General features: G+C 37.0%; 2 protein-coding genes across 2 annotated transcripts in view; both read right to left on the reverse strand.

The window, feature by feature from the left end:
* Positions 1–11,447, reverse strand: part of kcnh2b (potassium voltage-gated channel, subfamily H (eag-related), member 2b) — a 219,520-nt gene extending 208,073 nt beyond the window's left edge. Inside the window, exon 1 of the mRNA XM_053494626.1 lies at positions 11,372–11,447. Coding sequence (XP_053350601.1) covers positions 11,372–11,447 — 76 coding nt within the window. The remainder of the gene's footprint in view (positions 1–11,371) is intronic.
* Positions 11,448–15,067: 3,620 nt separating this feature from the next.
* Positions 15,068–18,510, reverse strand: part of sspo (SCO-spondin) — a 91,677-nt gene continuing 88,234 nt past the window's right edge. The window contains exon 109 of the mRNA XM_053493669.1: positions 15,068–15,321. Coding sequence (XP_053349644.1) covers positions 15,299–15,321 — 23 coding nt within the window. The 3' untranslated portion in view covers positions 15,068–15,298. The remainder of the gene's footprint in view (positions 15,322–18,510) is intronic.

Raw genomic sequence — 18,510 nt, forward strand, 5'->3', positions numbered from 1 at the left:
ATATGAAATGTAAGGGCAGTGTATCACAATATGACTTATTTTTGTGATTTTTCTATGAATATATTTTGGCTACTATTATTTTAAGGTAGTAATGAGTGACAAGGACAGTTGTCTTGAGCAGATAATTGAAAACATTAATCTATAAAAACGTTTTCTTATGCTCCCAGAAACACTCTAACAGTCCTAAAATATGCCTGTGCCACTATGTAAGAAAAACTACATAGTTAAATCTGGTCATTCAGTTGTTCAGGTCTAGGCTCAGCGACGCTTTGTGACAATAAATAAGCTGATGACCTGAACAACTGAATGACCAGATTCATCTATGGTACCCCAAAGCACAACATTGCCTCCAGAAGCTTATACAGTGGGAACTATGCATGATGAACCCCTCACTTCATGCGGTTCCCTTCTTAACCTAAAATGTACACCGCTCAGGTATAGCGCTAATCTGAACTCATTAGACCACATGATCCCTTTCCATTGGCCATCTTTATGAAGTTTAGTGTGAATGTAATTCAAATTAATTTTTTTCGTGTAGCGTTTTTAACAATTGTCATTGTCGCAAAGCAGCTTTACACAATCATAAGAATTATAGAAGTTTGAAGTTTTCTGGAAAAATAAGAATAAGAATTATGGAATTCACATTAAATAAGATTGTGTATGATTCGAAATGATCAGATTGTGACTCTGTTTCTTTCTAATTTCTTCTACTTTAACATTAAAATTTTTACTAAGTGTAAACTACTAGGATATTTCTTTTACAGTCAATAATTCGGACCAACAAAATCAAAACTCTCAATTTTAAAGTAAAATTAGCCATAGGTTTGTTTCACTTATAATTTTAAAAAGATGCATAAAAAACAAGTACTATAATTAATTAAATAAATAAATAAAGTACATACTTTATTAGATTTTTTTTCAACTTGTACAATTATTGTATATTTATTGTATTATAATCTGTACGTAAAGAGTTTCTTAGTGGTTAGCACTGTCGCCTTGCATCTCCAGGTCCTGTGTTCGATTTCCACCTCGGGTAGGTGTGCATGGAGTATACATGTTCTTCCTGTGATTGGTGGATTTTCTCCCATAGTCCAAAACATGCAGATTAGGCTAATTTTTTTTTTTGTTCAGGTAAAGTGCCTGTAGAGTGTAAATGTTGACCGGAGGTCCTAGCACAGTTGTAAAATGGAAATCAATACAATGATCCCTAGTTGGACTACAGAGGCTCCTAGATAGATGGATGGAATGAATTATAATCTGGGTGCTGTTGTTTAGAGTATGTCATACCACAGCGCTGTTAAATTCTCAAGTTTTAAAAGTGTTTCTAATTTTTTCCTCTTTCTTCAACAACAGCAAGTAGTGCTGACTGTAACAGTAGTGCTGACTGTATTTCAAATCACATGTTCATAGTAAAATTTAGAATATTGTTTAGTAGCAACTACTTGACAGGCATTTGTACAGGAGATGCTCCAAAGTCTAATAACAGACGAAGCTTAAAGGTTTTTAGAAAAACATTAAATCCTTGAAACTATACAGCTTTCAGTAAGGAGATTTTTAATCATTATTAATAAATTACTTTAATCATTATCTTATTACTAGAGAGAGAGGGAAAAGGGCTTGTGAGAAAACAAATATTTATAGCTGCTATGACATGGCAACATGATCAAAGTTGTTTGGCAGACCCTCGATAACATTAAATATAACAATAAAATATATATAATCAAAATTATAATCATTAACACATTTCCGGGGAATAACAGACTTGATGATGTGGTGTTAATCAGAAAATAATCAGCTCTAAGGTGATAGCTTTAACTTGGCTTTGCATCACATAAGCCCTTCATTGATTATTTTCCTGATACGGTACATTGACAGCATGCTAAATGGGTAGAAAAGCTGATAGGCAGTGATAGCAGTAAGCAGTACAGAAAGGGAAGGGCTTTTTAAGGAGAACAGGCAGTGGAGTGGTTAAGTGGTAGGTAGCATAAGACGGAGTATATTTGTGTACAAGTGAGATGGTGGAGAGAGTGGGGATGATACAGGCTAAAACGATTCATCGAATAGACTAGAGGTGGTGATAAAGAGTTACAAAGGCAAGACAAAGAGGTGTGTGTTGGTGACATAAAGCAAAAGAGGGACCTTCAGCAGCAACGTAATGAGACACTTGAAGCTCTAAAATTAACCTGGACATCTGCCGGAATTGTCATCTTACTTCCAGCAATACAACACCAATCACATCAAAAATGATCTTAGGAAAGCTCACTGTTAGCATAGTCAGCTAAAATCACTTGCTAATCCCGACTCCCATTTAGCATCTATTAGCTGCGCCAAAAGACTTACTTGTTCCTGGAATTATTTAGAACATGCTATCCCCTATAATCTTTACAGATAATGTGGCATTTCATTCATTTATTCCCCTTTAGTCAAGGAGAATGAGACAGTACTGTAACACACTCCCGGTTTAAAGAGCATTTAAATAGAAATAGATTTGTCACTGCCTTTGTTCAGCCACATCAGAGAAACCTGTCTCCTCCGTGCTAAAGAACACATGAATAAACAGGACATACAAAAGGCAAACCGATGTGTGTCTCACAGTAAAACACAGGTGAAAGGCAATGTCGGAAGCAGCTGATATTACATTTGCGTTAAGCAGGTGATGAATAATTCGACCGGTTTGACTGCACATGAAGAGAGCAACCTGCCGAAGCTGACCAAAATAGTATGTGAAATACAACACACATCATGACCACACATGTACCTGCTCTGATGAAACTTTCTTTTTACATGTTGTATGTTGCAAACTTGCAAACACAGATTCACACAGAATGCATGCTCTAAGTAGAAAGAATATACCATAGATATTGATTTAACCATCAGTAATCTATACAACCTGACATTCTTTTTGCTTAAAAAAAGTTGTCCTGTAGGTAAACCTAGGGAAATATAAACTGGGAAAAAATTACATTTTCCACGGAGAATAGAGAACCTGTGCTGTGTTACTGATCGGATGTATTCTCGAGAGTCGGTCGTTTGCATCTGTGGCTTTACTGCATCCTAGCTTTACTAATTTGCATAGAATTGCGTGAAGCTCGGATCAGCTGTATCTTGGCGTTATCTTGGCGTTCTGTCTCCGTGCATTTAAAGTGATTATGTAAATTTTTATTATTTAATTGGATTAGAATTCTGTATTTAACATAATATTAATAGCATTGCCTGTTTTGCATGTTTGCCTTTGTAAATATAAAATTCAGGGCATTTTCACCTTAAGGTGCAAAACACAGTGAATCACGGCCAATACATTTATTTATTTATTTAGGCTTTGCAACAAAGGCAATTGTGGGGATTAAATAATATGACCAAGGGGCAGGTACTAAATCTATACAACCCTTTTCTACCTTTTTAAAAACAACATTAATTTAAAGTTTATATTCATATTATGGTCTAGTATTGTAAAATAATACAAGCCTATTTTATTATTATCATGACTTTAAATGGCTGTTATAAAGTTGTTTTAATAATAGATATTTGCTGCTGTATTTGATGTTCTCTAATGTGCCTATAAAAGAGCATGTGAAAAGGTTTTCAATTACACGCCCACAATCTGCACAAACAACTGCACTCACAAATTATCACTCTTCAAATCAAGCCTGAGTGTTCATGTAAGTTTAACTTGTCTTCATATAGAAAAACTAATTCAATTTTGAACTTTTGAACTTTAATAGCTTATAAATACAAATGGCTTCCTATTCACCAAACAGTATACTCTATGCTCAGTATATAGGGGTACAACCTAATAGCACTACATATACCGATCAGCCATAACATTAACACCACATAACATTAAGACATTAGTATTGATTATCAATTATATACCAGTAAACTGGTGACAGGATCATGGGCACCCAGGGCTCATTTATGGTTGTGGCGAGGAAAGGCTAGTCCGTCTAGTCTGATCCCACAGAAAAGCTAATGCAGCATAAATCACAAAAAAAAGCCAATGCTGGTCATGTCAAAAACTATGAGAACATCCAGAGTATCACAAGGGGAATCTACACAATATTGGGCCTAGTGTATGCACTGTAATGTTATGGCTGATCAGTGTATACATACACCACAGACTGGCTAAGAAAGACTTCTTATTTTAATTATCGGTTGGCTAAAAGACTAATAGTTCTTGTTAGTAGTTGGTAGTTAACTTTTTTCTACTCTTCTGAAACCAAGAACATCAGATGTTAATGATAAAAAATATACAGAATGGTCAAGATGCTCGGACTTATTTCCTTCTCTCACAGACTGTAGATTATTACAGGCTAGAGTTTCATATTATTTTATATTCATTTTCTTTTAATCATTTCAAATGATTACACAGAGCAGCCTAGCTCCTTGATCTGGTGTCCACTGAGGCTAATTTATTTAAGCCCACTTTAACGACACTCCCATAACATGTCATTAGCACTAATTGGGAAAAGTGCATTTAAATTGCAATACAATACCACATGTAATAAACCTAAACGATGTGGATTATTTTTTTGGATGAGAAGGTTAAATTAAACAAACAAAGTAAACATTATTCAGTCAAATTATATTAAAAAAAGGTAAAAGTTTCATATGGCTTGTACAAAATAGATGGCTTATGTCAACACCTTATTTTTTCAACATCTTTTATAAGTTTGCTCTTTGAAAAAAACATGGCATTGCTAAAGACTTAAAAACAGTGTGTAAATGAAACAACCCCAAAATTTTAGGAAAAATAATGTTATTAGGTTCTGTTTGGGTGACAAAAAGCAGATTAGAGAATCTAATCCAAAAAAAGGTGAATTTAGTTAAATATATATCTTTTATAACTATTGGAATAGTTTATTTATTTACAGCCTGATCTTAGATATGTGGGTTCCAGCTATGAACTCAGAATTTAAAAGCCCTGCCAGATCCACTTGCCGAACTCAAAGCAGCAGCAAAAAGAGTAAACAGGTGGAGGGAGCAATTACTTTTTTATAGGCACATAAAATACAGCACGCTTAATCATAATAAGGAGAAACGCAGAGAGCCTGGGAGCTTTAGCACCTCGCAGCCCTAATATTGTACCCGGTATCAGTTAAAGAAACAGGGCAGAATCTTCCAAAGAAGAAAATAAATTAAATATATAAAGGGCCAATAGAGAGAAGCAGAAGTAATGCATTCAGGCTGACAGACTAAGATGAATTATGGAAAAAGATTAAAAGAACCTGCAATATTAATGATCTCTTATTGTAACATGTTTAAATAAAAATTAAGTATCCTGAATACATTATAAAATTACACAAAAATTATATCGTATTCAAGATATATATTAAATGTTTTATTTAATTGTTAAAATAGCATTGATGTTAAAAAGACTACACAGTACTCAAGATGTGTTGATCAATAAGTAGCAAGATGATTGAATGAATAAATAAACTAATTAAATGACTTTGTGATATAAGCAGTTTTTCCATTCACAGCCTGCAATCACAAGCATGTAAGTGGCCTTTGTGTGTCTATTTCCATAAATAAAGCAATGCCCTGAGATGGAGATAAGATATACTAGGTGTTGTTAATCATTTTACAAATGCACTGATATATAATTATAATCAAGCATCTAGCTCAAAGCTGAAATAGTAAAGTGAATATGATGGTTAAGATGGTTCTGTATGTATGAAGCCCCCCTCCCTCAGGAACCAGGTACTGACTTGGTGCCCTGAATAGTTGCCCCGGTGATGGTTATGTTTGTGCACATGGTGCAGTGTTTAATATCCTCCCCTGGTTCTGCTGCTCTACACACATCTAATTGGAGTCAGGTGACTCCAGCTGTTGCCCTGAAAAGAACGCTTTAACGTGATAACCATGTGCCTGGAGATACACATCATGTGTGGTGTGACGGGGTTAAAGCATCAAGCACAAATAAGGGTCTAAATATGTGTCAAAAGGTTAGTGGAGTGCAGTGAGAATAAGCTTGTTTTTTGGGTGAGAGACAATTTTTCTTACAACAGGGCATATTAACGAGGACAATGGCAGGCATGAGAAACACAAACAGCTTGCTTTGTGTGGGAAGACAACCAGAACACGAAAGAAACCATTACAAATGTTAAATGGATATCTAGAATTGTACCTTTTTCTTTTGCATGCAATAACTGTTGCATTTAAATTGTACATTCTAAACTATAGCCTATCATTAAATCTAGATTTAGAACAACTTCATATTATAAAATAAGTATACACATTTATTGTTTAAGAACGGTACATATAATAACCAACCAAAAACAGCAGCAAAAGGTCGAACAGCAAAGCACTTCACATTGATGTTCCTATTAATGACACAAACTAGATTTATTGCAGTGCTAAAAAAATATTGTGAAAAAAAAATCTCAATGAGAGTAATGGTATTCATTATCGATGCATTAATAAAGCGTCAATAAATAATTGATGTGCAATACAAGCCATTTCATAACATCAGCATGGCTCCTCTGTGTCTGGCAAAGCAAATAAAAAGATACCCATCAATATTTGGCGTCTGTCCTAGGATCGCTGGAGCGCCACAAGCCGATGACAGAGTGAATAATGTCTGCTCAATTAATTATGCATCATGAAAGATGTAGGCATATCAACACTAAATTTGGCAATGTAATGTGTCCTTGATTTTCTGAGGCCACCCTTAGAGGTCTAGAGAGGACAGGGTTAACAAGACCTTTACACTGCTTTGATATGAAAGTAAGTCAACTTGTGATTTAACAACAAAATAGGAAAGGTCCAGTGCAGCAAGCCACTATAATGTGTTATAGAATAAGCTATACAGTACAATATATGCAATTTGTCACATTTCTAAATGAACTATTATTTTTGTGCCCTCAAGAGAAATGGCATTAAAGGTGTGATTTTTGGAACATTGTCCTTTCCACAAAGGTGAGGTTATAACTATTTTTATCATTTCAGGTAGGAGTCAATGTACAGTATAAAGCCATCTTGTCCTTGAACAGCTTTTACTTATTATCAGAATCACTCCATTTTTTTTTTTTATTAATGGTACCCATTTAAGAGTGGATAGTGGAATTCTTAAATCCACTATATATACCAGAAACACTTTTTCCACTTAAATAATATGAGTAATACATCATCGTCAACAGCCATCGCCACCCTCAAAAAAATTCCAAAGAACAGAAATTTAAAAGCATTAAAAAAAGCTGTGATGTCATCACTCACTCATTATCTATACTGCTTTATCCTGTGTACAGGTACAGTGTTAAAGTGGCTTGAAGTCTATCCCAGGAGACTTAGGACACGAGGCAGGGTACACCCTGGATGGGGTGCCAATCCATTGCAAGGCACGCACGCATACACACTCATTACCACACTATTTCTCACCAATTTGGGAACGCCAATTAGCTTAATCTACATGTCTTTGGACTGTGAGAGGAAACCAGAGTACCCGAAGGAAACCCTCCAAGCATGGAGAGAACATGCACTCCTTGGTGGGAACATGCTTGTGATTGCAGGTGGGAATCAAACCCAGATCCTGGAGATGCAAGACGACAGTGCTCACAACTAAGCTACCATGCCATCTTGTGTGATGTCATATTAGTTAGAGTTGTTGCAGAACAAACACAAAACATGAACCCTAATCTTTTCATTGGGTGCGGTGGATCAGAGCCCAACCCAATCTATATCGACTATTAAATGGTAATCATTATAATCAAGATTTATTCTCAGCTCCATCCATTACAAATCCTGTTGAAATACTAATTACTAATGACTGAAATATAAGTTAATATTTTACAGATATTTCAAGCAGCTGTTCTATTCATTATCACATCTTTCTCGTTATTGAGTTATTATTGCACCTAGGTGTCAAAATTTTAACTACAACAAGCACTAATAGACTAATTGGCGCAAAAATAAGAAATGTTTGCAGTTGGGATGGAAATTCGGCAGAACAGTCAACTACTGGGTTGCCAATTAAGTTCATTTAAAAGTACTTATGAACAACAAGATCTTGTTTTATAGCATATAATCAGAATGAAATCTAGTACCCTACATTTGTGCAAAGGCCAAGTGAAGGTGTATACAGCATGGCTATGGTTAGTAAGTTGTACTGCATAGATTAAAAGAGGGAAAGAAATGTTTAATATCCATACATTTAAACTGCATAAGCACTATGTTGATCTTGTTTCCCACATAAAGGCTGAGAAAAAGACAAAAGTTTCTCCATGCCAATTGTTGGTCTATTCGCAAGCCTTTTGTGGACTTTTTAACATGTGCTTTTTTTGGTACTAGCATGCCTAATAATTGGGCATGAAATTTAGCTTAAAATTGCCAAGCCTGGTTACTGATGATGGAACCACTTGCTGTAGTGAATACAGCTGAACAAACGTACATCTAAAACTGAGCTGTATGCTGAATGATTATATATTGTCGACTCTAGACTCCCTATTACAGGGTGACTCTAAAAAATCACTACATTCAGTATCAGCCTGTAGCATAAGTCAAAAGTAAGGGCCTCTTGAATTGTTTAAGGCCTTTTTATTTTTTTATACAACTTAATGCAACCATTTTGTCTAACAAGAATACCCTTATGAATCAGACATTTGTCTAAAAGCCGTGTGAATGACTAACTAGAAAGCAGTGCTGAAACTTAGATGCGATTTTATTGCTCACAGACAAGTATTTTTAGATGTTATTTACATGAGTATAATAATCAGAAGCAATCAGATTTCACTGGGACTAATTTATGCTCCCTGAAGTCCAGGCTGTTAGAAATTAAGCCTATCGAGCAACCAGTGGTGTTGGACAGGTGTTAAAATTTTTTATCCCAACATCTAAAAAAACAACAACTAACGAATCTAGCATAAATAGCTCAAATAAAATAAGACTATATGTATAGCACACACAGAATGAAATCTAGTACCCTAGATTTTTTCAAAGTGTAGGGGACAGGATCATGAATCATTCAAAATAAATAAATCATTAAAAATATAATACAAATTGGATATGTGCGTAAGATCAATTGGAAAAAAAACACTAGGGATAATCTGAACATGTTTAAAAATAGAGGCCAAGACAATTGTTTTGATCAGGGGGTAAACCAAGCAGCACAGATCTTGGCCAACAATAGACCCTCTATGCAGATGCACTGACCCAGGATCGGTTTTCTTCTTTAGTGTGAAGAATAATATACAGCAATATACGGCATGCACAACAAATATTGTAACAAGCAGCGCATCACCCACATAAGCACTAATGAGACTATAAAATATGAATCTCTTTACATTCCCTGGTCTATGAGAAACGTAATTCAGCCACTGAAGGTAATTTAAAAATGAATCAGTTTGTTAATAATCCTTGGACCGACCATCTAAGGCTAGTCACTATCTCGAGGATACTATGAAGTGGTCCTGATAGTACGAGTCCATATCAGGGAAGAGAACACAGGTGCTCCCAAGGACGAAGCTGAAACTGCACTGACTGACTTCAAGCTCTTAATGTTCTGCACATTTCTATCCAATAGGTCATAAATTTAATTGCAGATCTTATCACATAGAGCAAGCATCTCCATAATGAATTATTTTAACACAGTCTCAGAATGTCGAGTTGAAGTGGAAATTATATTAAAGGGTAACCACACCATTAAAAACACCATCAGAGGTGTTTTCCACACCTCACTTTTTTCCTGCTACACAGAGAGAAAGGTGTTTATTGCAGGATTACTCACACCAGTGCTTTTCATGCACTGGGAAAGCTCAATCCTGTGATGTCACTAGTAACTCAGCTAGAATGGGATTTGTGCAGTCACAGATTTCCTGTCATTTTAACTGAAGATAGCACTATGACACTTTTTATCAACTGATTCCAGCTTTATAAACTGAACAGAATTGAAGTTAATCTGTAACTAACATATTGTCATACTAGTTTGTTTTTTTTTTAAGGAGAAAAATAAATATAAATCTGGGAAACCTATATAGAATAGTCCCTCTTATTCATATCAAGTCTAAAATACTAGAATGAGTTTGCATTCTGAAAGCTCATATCTGTGACATGCATGCATTAGCATCAGTCTAAACATGTGTCCATGAGTGCCTGTTGTTACAGGAGTAAGAGAAGGTGCATTAAAGACATGCTGTAATTTTAGTTCATTTGTAGATGTGTAAAAAAAATGATGTGGCAGAGGAGAGAAATTCACTCCATCTTTTGAACAGGATCATTCAGAAAGCTTGTTCTATAACTGATCACTATCTGGCATCACATCGACTCCTGCTGGGTTGTAAAACTCTTATTTCTATTTTCCCTCGTTGATAAACATCCCTGCCAGACACCACTCCTCACTTCATTCACTGCTTATCTATTTCAATTATCTTTACGCAGCACAAAATGCCATGTTTCGTATACTGACTCGGTCTGTTAAAGGTGTTTGTTTTAGAAAGTGCTATATTCATGTTATGTTGATGCTATCTCTTATAAAGTTAAAAAGGGGTGGGGGTTGAAGGGCAAAGGCTCAGTGGCCTGATTGGCTGGGATTATAATTAATAAATCACTTCCATTCTGATTTAAATGAGATGTTTATCTTTTTTGTGCTGCCCTGCTTGTTTACTATTTACAAAAAAATAAAATGAAAAAAAAAAAATTAATAAAACGTTAATGCGACAGGATGCTTGAATACTTTACAAAAGTAACACAGCCTGAGTCAGTAAGATTTTATTTATTAATGTCTCCCATGGTTATGTTTCTTTATTAACGCTAGATGTTAATATTTTATTTTATTTAATAATTTATTGCATTACACATGGAGGGCAGGCCAGCATGAAGTCAGGTGATTACATTAGAGTTGCATGTGAGTTTGCGTATTGGGGAAAAATGTAGAATATACTGGAAATTTGTATGGCATTAAAAAAAATAATAATAAAATTAATGTCTCATTATTAGTAGTAGTAGTAATAAAAGTATTAAATCATGGTGTAGAGTGTTGCTGACTGGCAGTGTAAAAAAAAAAATTATGAGTGTATCAAATAGCCTAGAATTTCTTCACATAATGATAATATTACAAGTAGTAATGTTAATGAACATTAACAACAACACCAACAACACTACGACTACAATATTACTACTCCTAGTAATAATAATAATAATAATAATAATAATAATTAGTAGTACTAGTAGTAGTACAGTAGTTGTTGATGTTAAACCACATTATTAATACTTATAATAATAATAATAATAATAATAATAATAATAATAAATCAATCAATCAATCAATAAAATTGCACTCTTGAGGTTTTTGGCCCTGCTGGCTTATCAACAACCCCTGAAAGATTTAGCTGTCAGATGACTCTATTCCCAGAAGTTGTGAAAACAGCCTTGAACTTACTCTGACTTTCGAATTTCCTGATGATGGTATCCAGGAAAGTGTTTTGGGGCGCCACGTGTCCGCGTCGCACCGGCATCCTGATGCGCTGGTCCGGATGCGGCGCGTCTCCGGGGCTGAAGCCGAGCCTCACGCACCTCTACACGGTGAGCGGAGAGCGCCACGCCGCCCGCACAACTTCATCAGCCGCCCGCTCATCCGAAACCTCCCCTCCACTTCCACTTTTTCTTATCCTTATTCACGTCTCCTCCGTCTCCTTCTGTGTGTGTGTGTGTGTGAAAAAGAAGAAGAAGAAGAGCTGATATCCTTTCTCCGCTTCAGGATGAAGTGCTGCGCTTACTTCGTGACATTTATTTTCGGAGGAATACAACTCTCGGGATGCGCGCTCAAACAAAGCCACAATTCCAGGGGGTTTCCTCTTTTTTTTCCCTTCTTTGGGCGCTTTTTATAGTTTTTTTTTTTTTTTTTGGTTGTTGAATCCACCACCTTGGCGCTAACGCGTGTGGCGCGTCAGTTGTGTTGGAGATGGTTGAGCGCGCGCTGGAGCGCACACCGGCGGCGGCGGCGACACCTCCTTAACCCTTTCCGCTCTGCCGGGGGAGCTACAAAACATCACAGCGCGCGCACCAAAAGAGCCAGATCAGCATCCTGAAATGCATGAAATACTATTCAAACAGTCCAGTGATACAACTAAAACCTACAGCAGGACGTTCCTGTGTGATCCTTGCGCGATTACAGCCACGCAGTGGAACACCCGGGCTGAATCGCGCAACAACAAAGGATGGATTAGGGACTGAATCTGCTGTCAAACAAACTGTAATTCTCATATTATTATTATTATGATTCTTTCCAAAGCTCATGCGACAGGTGCGGCATGTCTTGTTTAGCAGGTGGAGACTATTGTGCAGAAGCACCTCTTACTGAAAAACCGCGACAACAATAGTGAAGTACTATAGAATGAAGCACATTTTAATATGAGGATTTAAAAAACAAAACAAAATAAATAAATAAATAAATAAATAAATAAAAAAACAGAAGAGTTCACACAAAGCATGCCGCCTCACCTCGCTCCCGGGCGCACTGGGCTGTGTAAGTGTGCTTCAGGGTGAGAGTGTGTCTGAGTGTGTGTGTGTATACGTGACGAACTTAAACGGGGCTTTGTTTGCTTGATGGATGCAGCTGTAGGGTTTGCACCGACACACACACGCACGCACGCACTGGAGCTACTACGTCACCGTGGCGTGGACGTGGGGTTTCCCTATCCAAACACTGAGAGGCGGGCTGTATCCCAAACCCTCCTAATGATACTGTACTGAGCTGAGGGTGGAAAAAATACCCCCAAATCCTGTTATTTGTACACTTTTGTGCTGTAGAGTGGGGTGCGCTTTGGGACAAAGCCATGCGCGTCGAGCGTTTCGGTGTGAAATTGGCGACTATTGATGATCTACACTGATGATCAGTACAGTGTTTCCGTCTACATCTTAGGCCTATTGCAGCACTGTGAAGCACATGAAGGTGTGGTTCCGTTTTTTAGAGAAATAATATATAATTTTTTTAAATCCAGGTTTTTCAGGTCAAAGAATACGGGGTTTTCTAAGGTGTCTCCGCTAGAGGGAGATCTGTGCCCTCTCCCTGCTCGCTCCCTTATTTAGGCAGGACCGCGTAGGGAGGCCACTGATGAGATCTTCCAGCTTTCCAGTGTTCCAGCCTCCTCCTTCTCCTCTCTCACTCTCTCACACACACAAACCAGTCTCTGACAAAATATACACAGGACACATGCGCACTACAAGGACAGAATTCATGAGAACTCCACACACACACACACACACACACTGATTTTTGTTATAGTTTATTTAACTGCACATACAGGGACATCAGTGGCTCAGTAGTACTATACTGTAGGTTTCTCGCCCACTGTGTGGAATGCCCCGGGTTTGATTTTCAACCCAACGGCCAAATCCTGGATAACAAGCCTGGATAAAATGGGAGGGTTGCATCAGAAAGGGCATCCGGCGTAAAACCTGTCCAAACTGTGTGCGGATCAGATAGTCCTCTGTGGTGACAACAAACAAACAAACAAACAAACAAAAACCCTGTTATGAAATACTTTGTCTAAAATGTCCAAGCTTTTTGAGTTGCATTTACTTATAGGCATTTGGCAGACACTCTTATCCAGAGCAACTTACAAAAGTGCTTAAGTGCTTCAGTCATTGGATATATAGATCCTTACACTGGATTACTAGGTTAGGACTTCTCCTATCTGACTGGTCATAAGGTTGTTCGGACTGAAGCCATTGAAGCCTGTTTAGATTTTGTATAACATTGTTTCTATTGATTTTCTAAAAGTAGTGCCAGCTGTAATTCAAATCACAGGTTTTTAATCAATGCACTCCAATACATTGTGTATTCTATAGTAACAGATACATTATAGGACTTACCCTAAATGAGGGCTGATACAGTACATATTGTATAAGCATGATAAGTCAATTAAAAATTTTATTATTAATAATAACAATCACAGATTCAAAGCTTTTTATAAGGTGCATTTTAAAGGTTAAGTTTTTAGGAATATCTAAGTAAGCGAGTTTTTATGGTAATATGATAAAGAGAAAAAAAAGAGAGGTTAAAGAAGCTGTTTATAGCTGCCATAAGTGATAACAGGAAATACTTTGTTTTGTGGATGGTCCAGAACATTAGGTATAAATATTAATGATTAAAAAGTGTTAATGATTTGCAAATGACTGTAGTATAAGAGGAATAAAACAGTTTTGGACAGGCTACATTACACCACCTCTTTGTTGATTATTTTCCTTTAATAGCATGGCCCTTAATTTGCTTATTTAATCGCTTATTTAAGTCACACAGTTGTTGCAATATTATATATATATATATATATATATATATATATATATATATATATATATATATATATATATATATATATAATAGAATTCCATGTACATGCTTTATGTAATGTCAGAAATAAATTTTCTTTTGATATTACATTTGTTGCCCCTATGCCACGTGAAATATTTCGCATGTCTGTGCTCACATTCAAGACTGTCAGAAATTAGGGCCAGAATTTATGTCACATATTAAAGATTCATCATCTTAGAGTTACAGTATATGATTCTTGCAAGAATAAACCATAAGCATATGTTACATTGAAAATTAGTTTTTTCCCTTTAAGATTCAAATAAAAAAAAAAACCTGGTGTGTTTCCTAAAAGGCTACAGCTTAACTGTTAAACCACTGAAAGTTTTTTTTCTCCACTGTTTGTCTAACAAGCTTGTTATGTCGAGACCTGCAGGCATTATCAACAATGTATGTATCCAACTGTACCTGTGGTCGTGAATTATGTGTGCAGTATGTTGCAGTGGACTGAAATAAGGATATTATAGTGCTAGTTATGTTTATTCACACTAAGAGCAGCATTTCTTGTTGTCAGGGTACCTTTCTGTGAAGTTCAAAACACACACACACACACACACACACACACACACATCTCCACCACTATTAAAACCATTTCTTATTGTTTTTTTTATAATTTATTTTATTAATTATGCCTTAGACTTAGACTTTAATTATGTATGAATGCAAAGCAGATACAGATTGTAATGAAGAAAAAAAAATCAGAAATATCTTTGGTCATGAAGAAGAGCAAAAGTTTTGAATTCATCACTTAATATATCAAATACAAAATCATATACATGTAATGTGTATGTAATGTAGTGTGTGTGTGTCTAACTAAAAGACATAAAACAATTTAAGAAAAAGCCATAATTTAAAACCTGTACAGTTGTCTGAAAGCTTCAGAAAGTACTCTATAAAAAGTATTCAGTCATATAATGACTACAAGCTACTTAAAATATACTGGAGGTGTTCAAAAGATTTTACTTTTCCCCAAGCTGTCAGCTCCTCCAAAAGTGTTTAACGCTTGGCCAGATCTCCTCCTGTGAGCAAAAAAAGAAAGGTGGAACATTAAATCAGCAGCAGCCAAATGTTAACTGCTGTTGGATGTATATTAGCAAGAGCTAAAAAATGTTTCTGACCCAAGTCAGGTTACAAAAACAGTATTAATGAACTTTATGCAAAAAAAAATAAAAATCAAAAGAAATACTGTAAGCATACTCTAATATTTTGTTGGACTGCTTTTAGCTTTGTTCACGACATACATTCACCATGCCATTGTTTCAGCAAACTCCCCCGCCGTCTGTCCCCGTGTCCAATTCCTCCCCGTCACTAGGGGGCTCCCACATTAAGCTACTACTACCACTCCGTCAGGAGGGCTGAAGACTATCATGTGTTTCCTCCGAACCATGTGACGCCAGCCGACCCCATCTTTTCGAACTGATTGCTCACGCACCGTTGGGGGCGGCGTAACGCACTCAGAGGAAGGCTCCTTTCACTTGCGTCCACAGGCGCCCCTGATTGGCTGGAGAGCCGCAATTGATGTGGAAGCACTCTCATCGCGATCGAGCACGCTCTCCAGTACCTCTTATCCCTCCCCTTTGAGAGAGCTCGGCCAATCAGATCTCTCTAGATCGCCGGCTGCGAGAGGTTACAGCATCACCCGGGAATTGAACTCGCAAACTCCGGATGAAGGGCGAGCACTTTACCACTGCGTCATTTTATTACACTTCACAACATTTGTTTCAGCCAGAGTTGCATGCATTTTGCCGGAGATCTTGTATTGATGATGGGAAAGTCAAACCATCTAGTAAAGTCTTCTCCACCACATCCTAAAACTTGTGTTTAATCATGTGTTAAAATGCTGTGTCATGCTGCCAGAACCACTCTGTCGCAATTTAAACCCAACGCACATTGATATTGTCATCCTGGAATATGTCTCTACCATCAGGAAAGAAAAAATCTATTTATGGTATAACCTGAGCATTAAGTAGATTCAGGACATCAGCTGATGTTCTTTTATTGCCAAATATTGTTGCTGAGCTTAGACCTGACTAAATGTGGCAACGCCAGATCATAACACTGCCTTCAGAGGCTCGTACAGTGGGCATTATGCCTGATGCATTCCCCTCTTACCCTGACACGCTTATCACATATACAGTGCATCACGAGAGAGAGAGAGAAAAGAATGTTTTTTTTTTGGGACCTGTTTTTAAACCAGACCCCTTTACAGAGTAAGCATAGCTCTTTAACACCACACAAATGACAAATGTGAACCACTGAGCTAGTGCTTGGCTATTCAATAAGCCAGCGCAATCTGGTGCCTTGATGAATGGCCTAATGTGTAATTGCTGTAAAGGAGGGGGGGGAGACCCTGATACAATTATGCGTGTTCGAAATGCAAACATGCATCGTGATGAGAGTAGTACAGTTTCTGTGAAAAGCCAGGATGGTAAATGGAGAAAGGGAGGGAGAGGTTGTCACGACAACAGAGAGTGAATATCCTGGATACAGTAGAGCTGCGGGCTCTATGTAACACTGGGAACTGCTGATATGAAATCTGAAGTGTGGTTGTTTTGGGTGTTTAAATGATTATAGCAAATTCAGTGTGATGTGTTTTACTGAATCAGCATTGTGGCAGTTACAGTACACACTCAGTGGGTGTTAACTACAGCAAATACAGGGCGGGTCGTTTAAGGTGAAAGCAGAACCCCTAGCTTAGAGTGCAGAAGAAGAGCTTTTAGATTTTTTTTCATTGTTAATACTAATAGTAATAGACTTTAGCAATTTTTTTCTTAAATTATGCAACTAGCATTACTCATACTGACGGTATGGTGGCTTAGTGGTTAACCGTCGCCTTGCACCTTCAGGGTCTGGGTTGGATTCCGGGTTATTTTCTAGGTAAGATTCCTCAGAGTATTCAGGACCTATTAAATATGATTTTTCCACCATTGTATCGTGGAAAATGTGTTAGTATGGAGGAAGTATGGCATGGATAATGTTTTCTTTCATTTTGTTTCTCAAAACAAATAGTAATTTTGATGAAAATTAGTTGAAGCTACATGTTTTAAAAGTCTTGAAGGAAAAAGAAAGATGCCATGGATTCAAAATTGTCGGATCAATAAAGATCCTCTATTTGTCCTGTTTGTTGGATATTACTCATCCACACTATGTCGCTTTTACTATGTGCCTTAAGTGCCCACATTTTTTTCTCTGTGATAATGGCTTCTGTGACAGTAATAGTTGAGTGGTATAGGGCTTAGTATACAAAAGTTTTTTTTTTTCTTTTAAACAAGGAACTTATTTGTAAGTCGGTTTGGATAAAAGCATAAAAAGAAGATAAACGTCACATCTTTAACAGATACGGAGCATTTAAAGGGCCCTTGCAAAAAAAAAAAAAAAAACCCACAGAAATTCTGTTTGACTTCGTGCAGGTGGCGGGTAAAGCGTGTGTCCCTCTCCTGTAACGGTAGGCAGTGTAATCATCACCTTTTATATAATATTGTGAGGTAATAATACAGAGTCAGCCAAAAAGAATATCATAATATTATTATATACTGTATATCACTGTATAATGTTGTTAATGTTGTTGTTGGTCAAGGGGTCGCCACTGCGGAATTTCCAGTCTGCACTACAACTTGGCACAGGTTTTACGCCGGATGCCCGTCCAGACGCAACCCTCCCATTTATCCGGGCTTGGGACCGGCACTGCATCCAGTGGCTGGGGGGTTTGGGCACTGGTTGTGAATCGAACACGCGCCTTCCGCATGGCAGGTGAAACACCTACCACTGAGCCACCAGTGCCACCATATCAATATATAATGTATGACAATACTTTTATTTATTTTTGGCTGACTTTGTATATGGGCTAAATTGCTATATATATATATATATATATATATATATATATATATATATTCATACATACACACATGCACAATGGAGTGTCAAATGTTCCCACTTTTTTTTAAAGAAAAAATTGAATAAATCCTGGGTTATTTTCTCGGTGAATACAAAGTACATATGTGTCATGACCATTTGTTCCATTAAACAGGTTCTATAGAAATCTAGAGGAAATGAATAGATAGACGTTTTACCTAAACCTGGCCACGAACTGTAGAAAGCATAGCTCAGAAACAGAGAGAGAGAGAGAGAGAGAGAGAGAGAGAGCATCCTGGGACAGTTAACAGCATCAAAGCACATCAGGATAAAAATCCAAACACTGTATATGG

Source organism: Clarias gariepinus, chromosome 4 (assembly GCF_024256425.1).
Source record: "Clarias gariepinus isolate MV-2021 ecotype Netherlands chromosome 4, CGAR_prim_01v2, whole genome shotgun sequence".
NCBI classification, from domain to species: Eukaryota; Metazoa; Chordata; class Actinopteri; order Siluriformes; family Clariidae; genus Clarias; species Clarias gariepinus.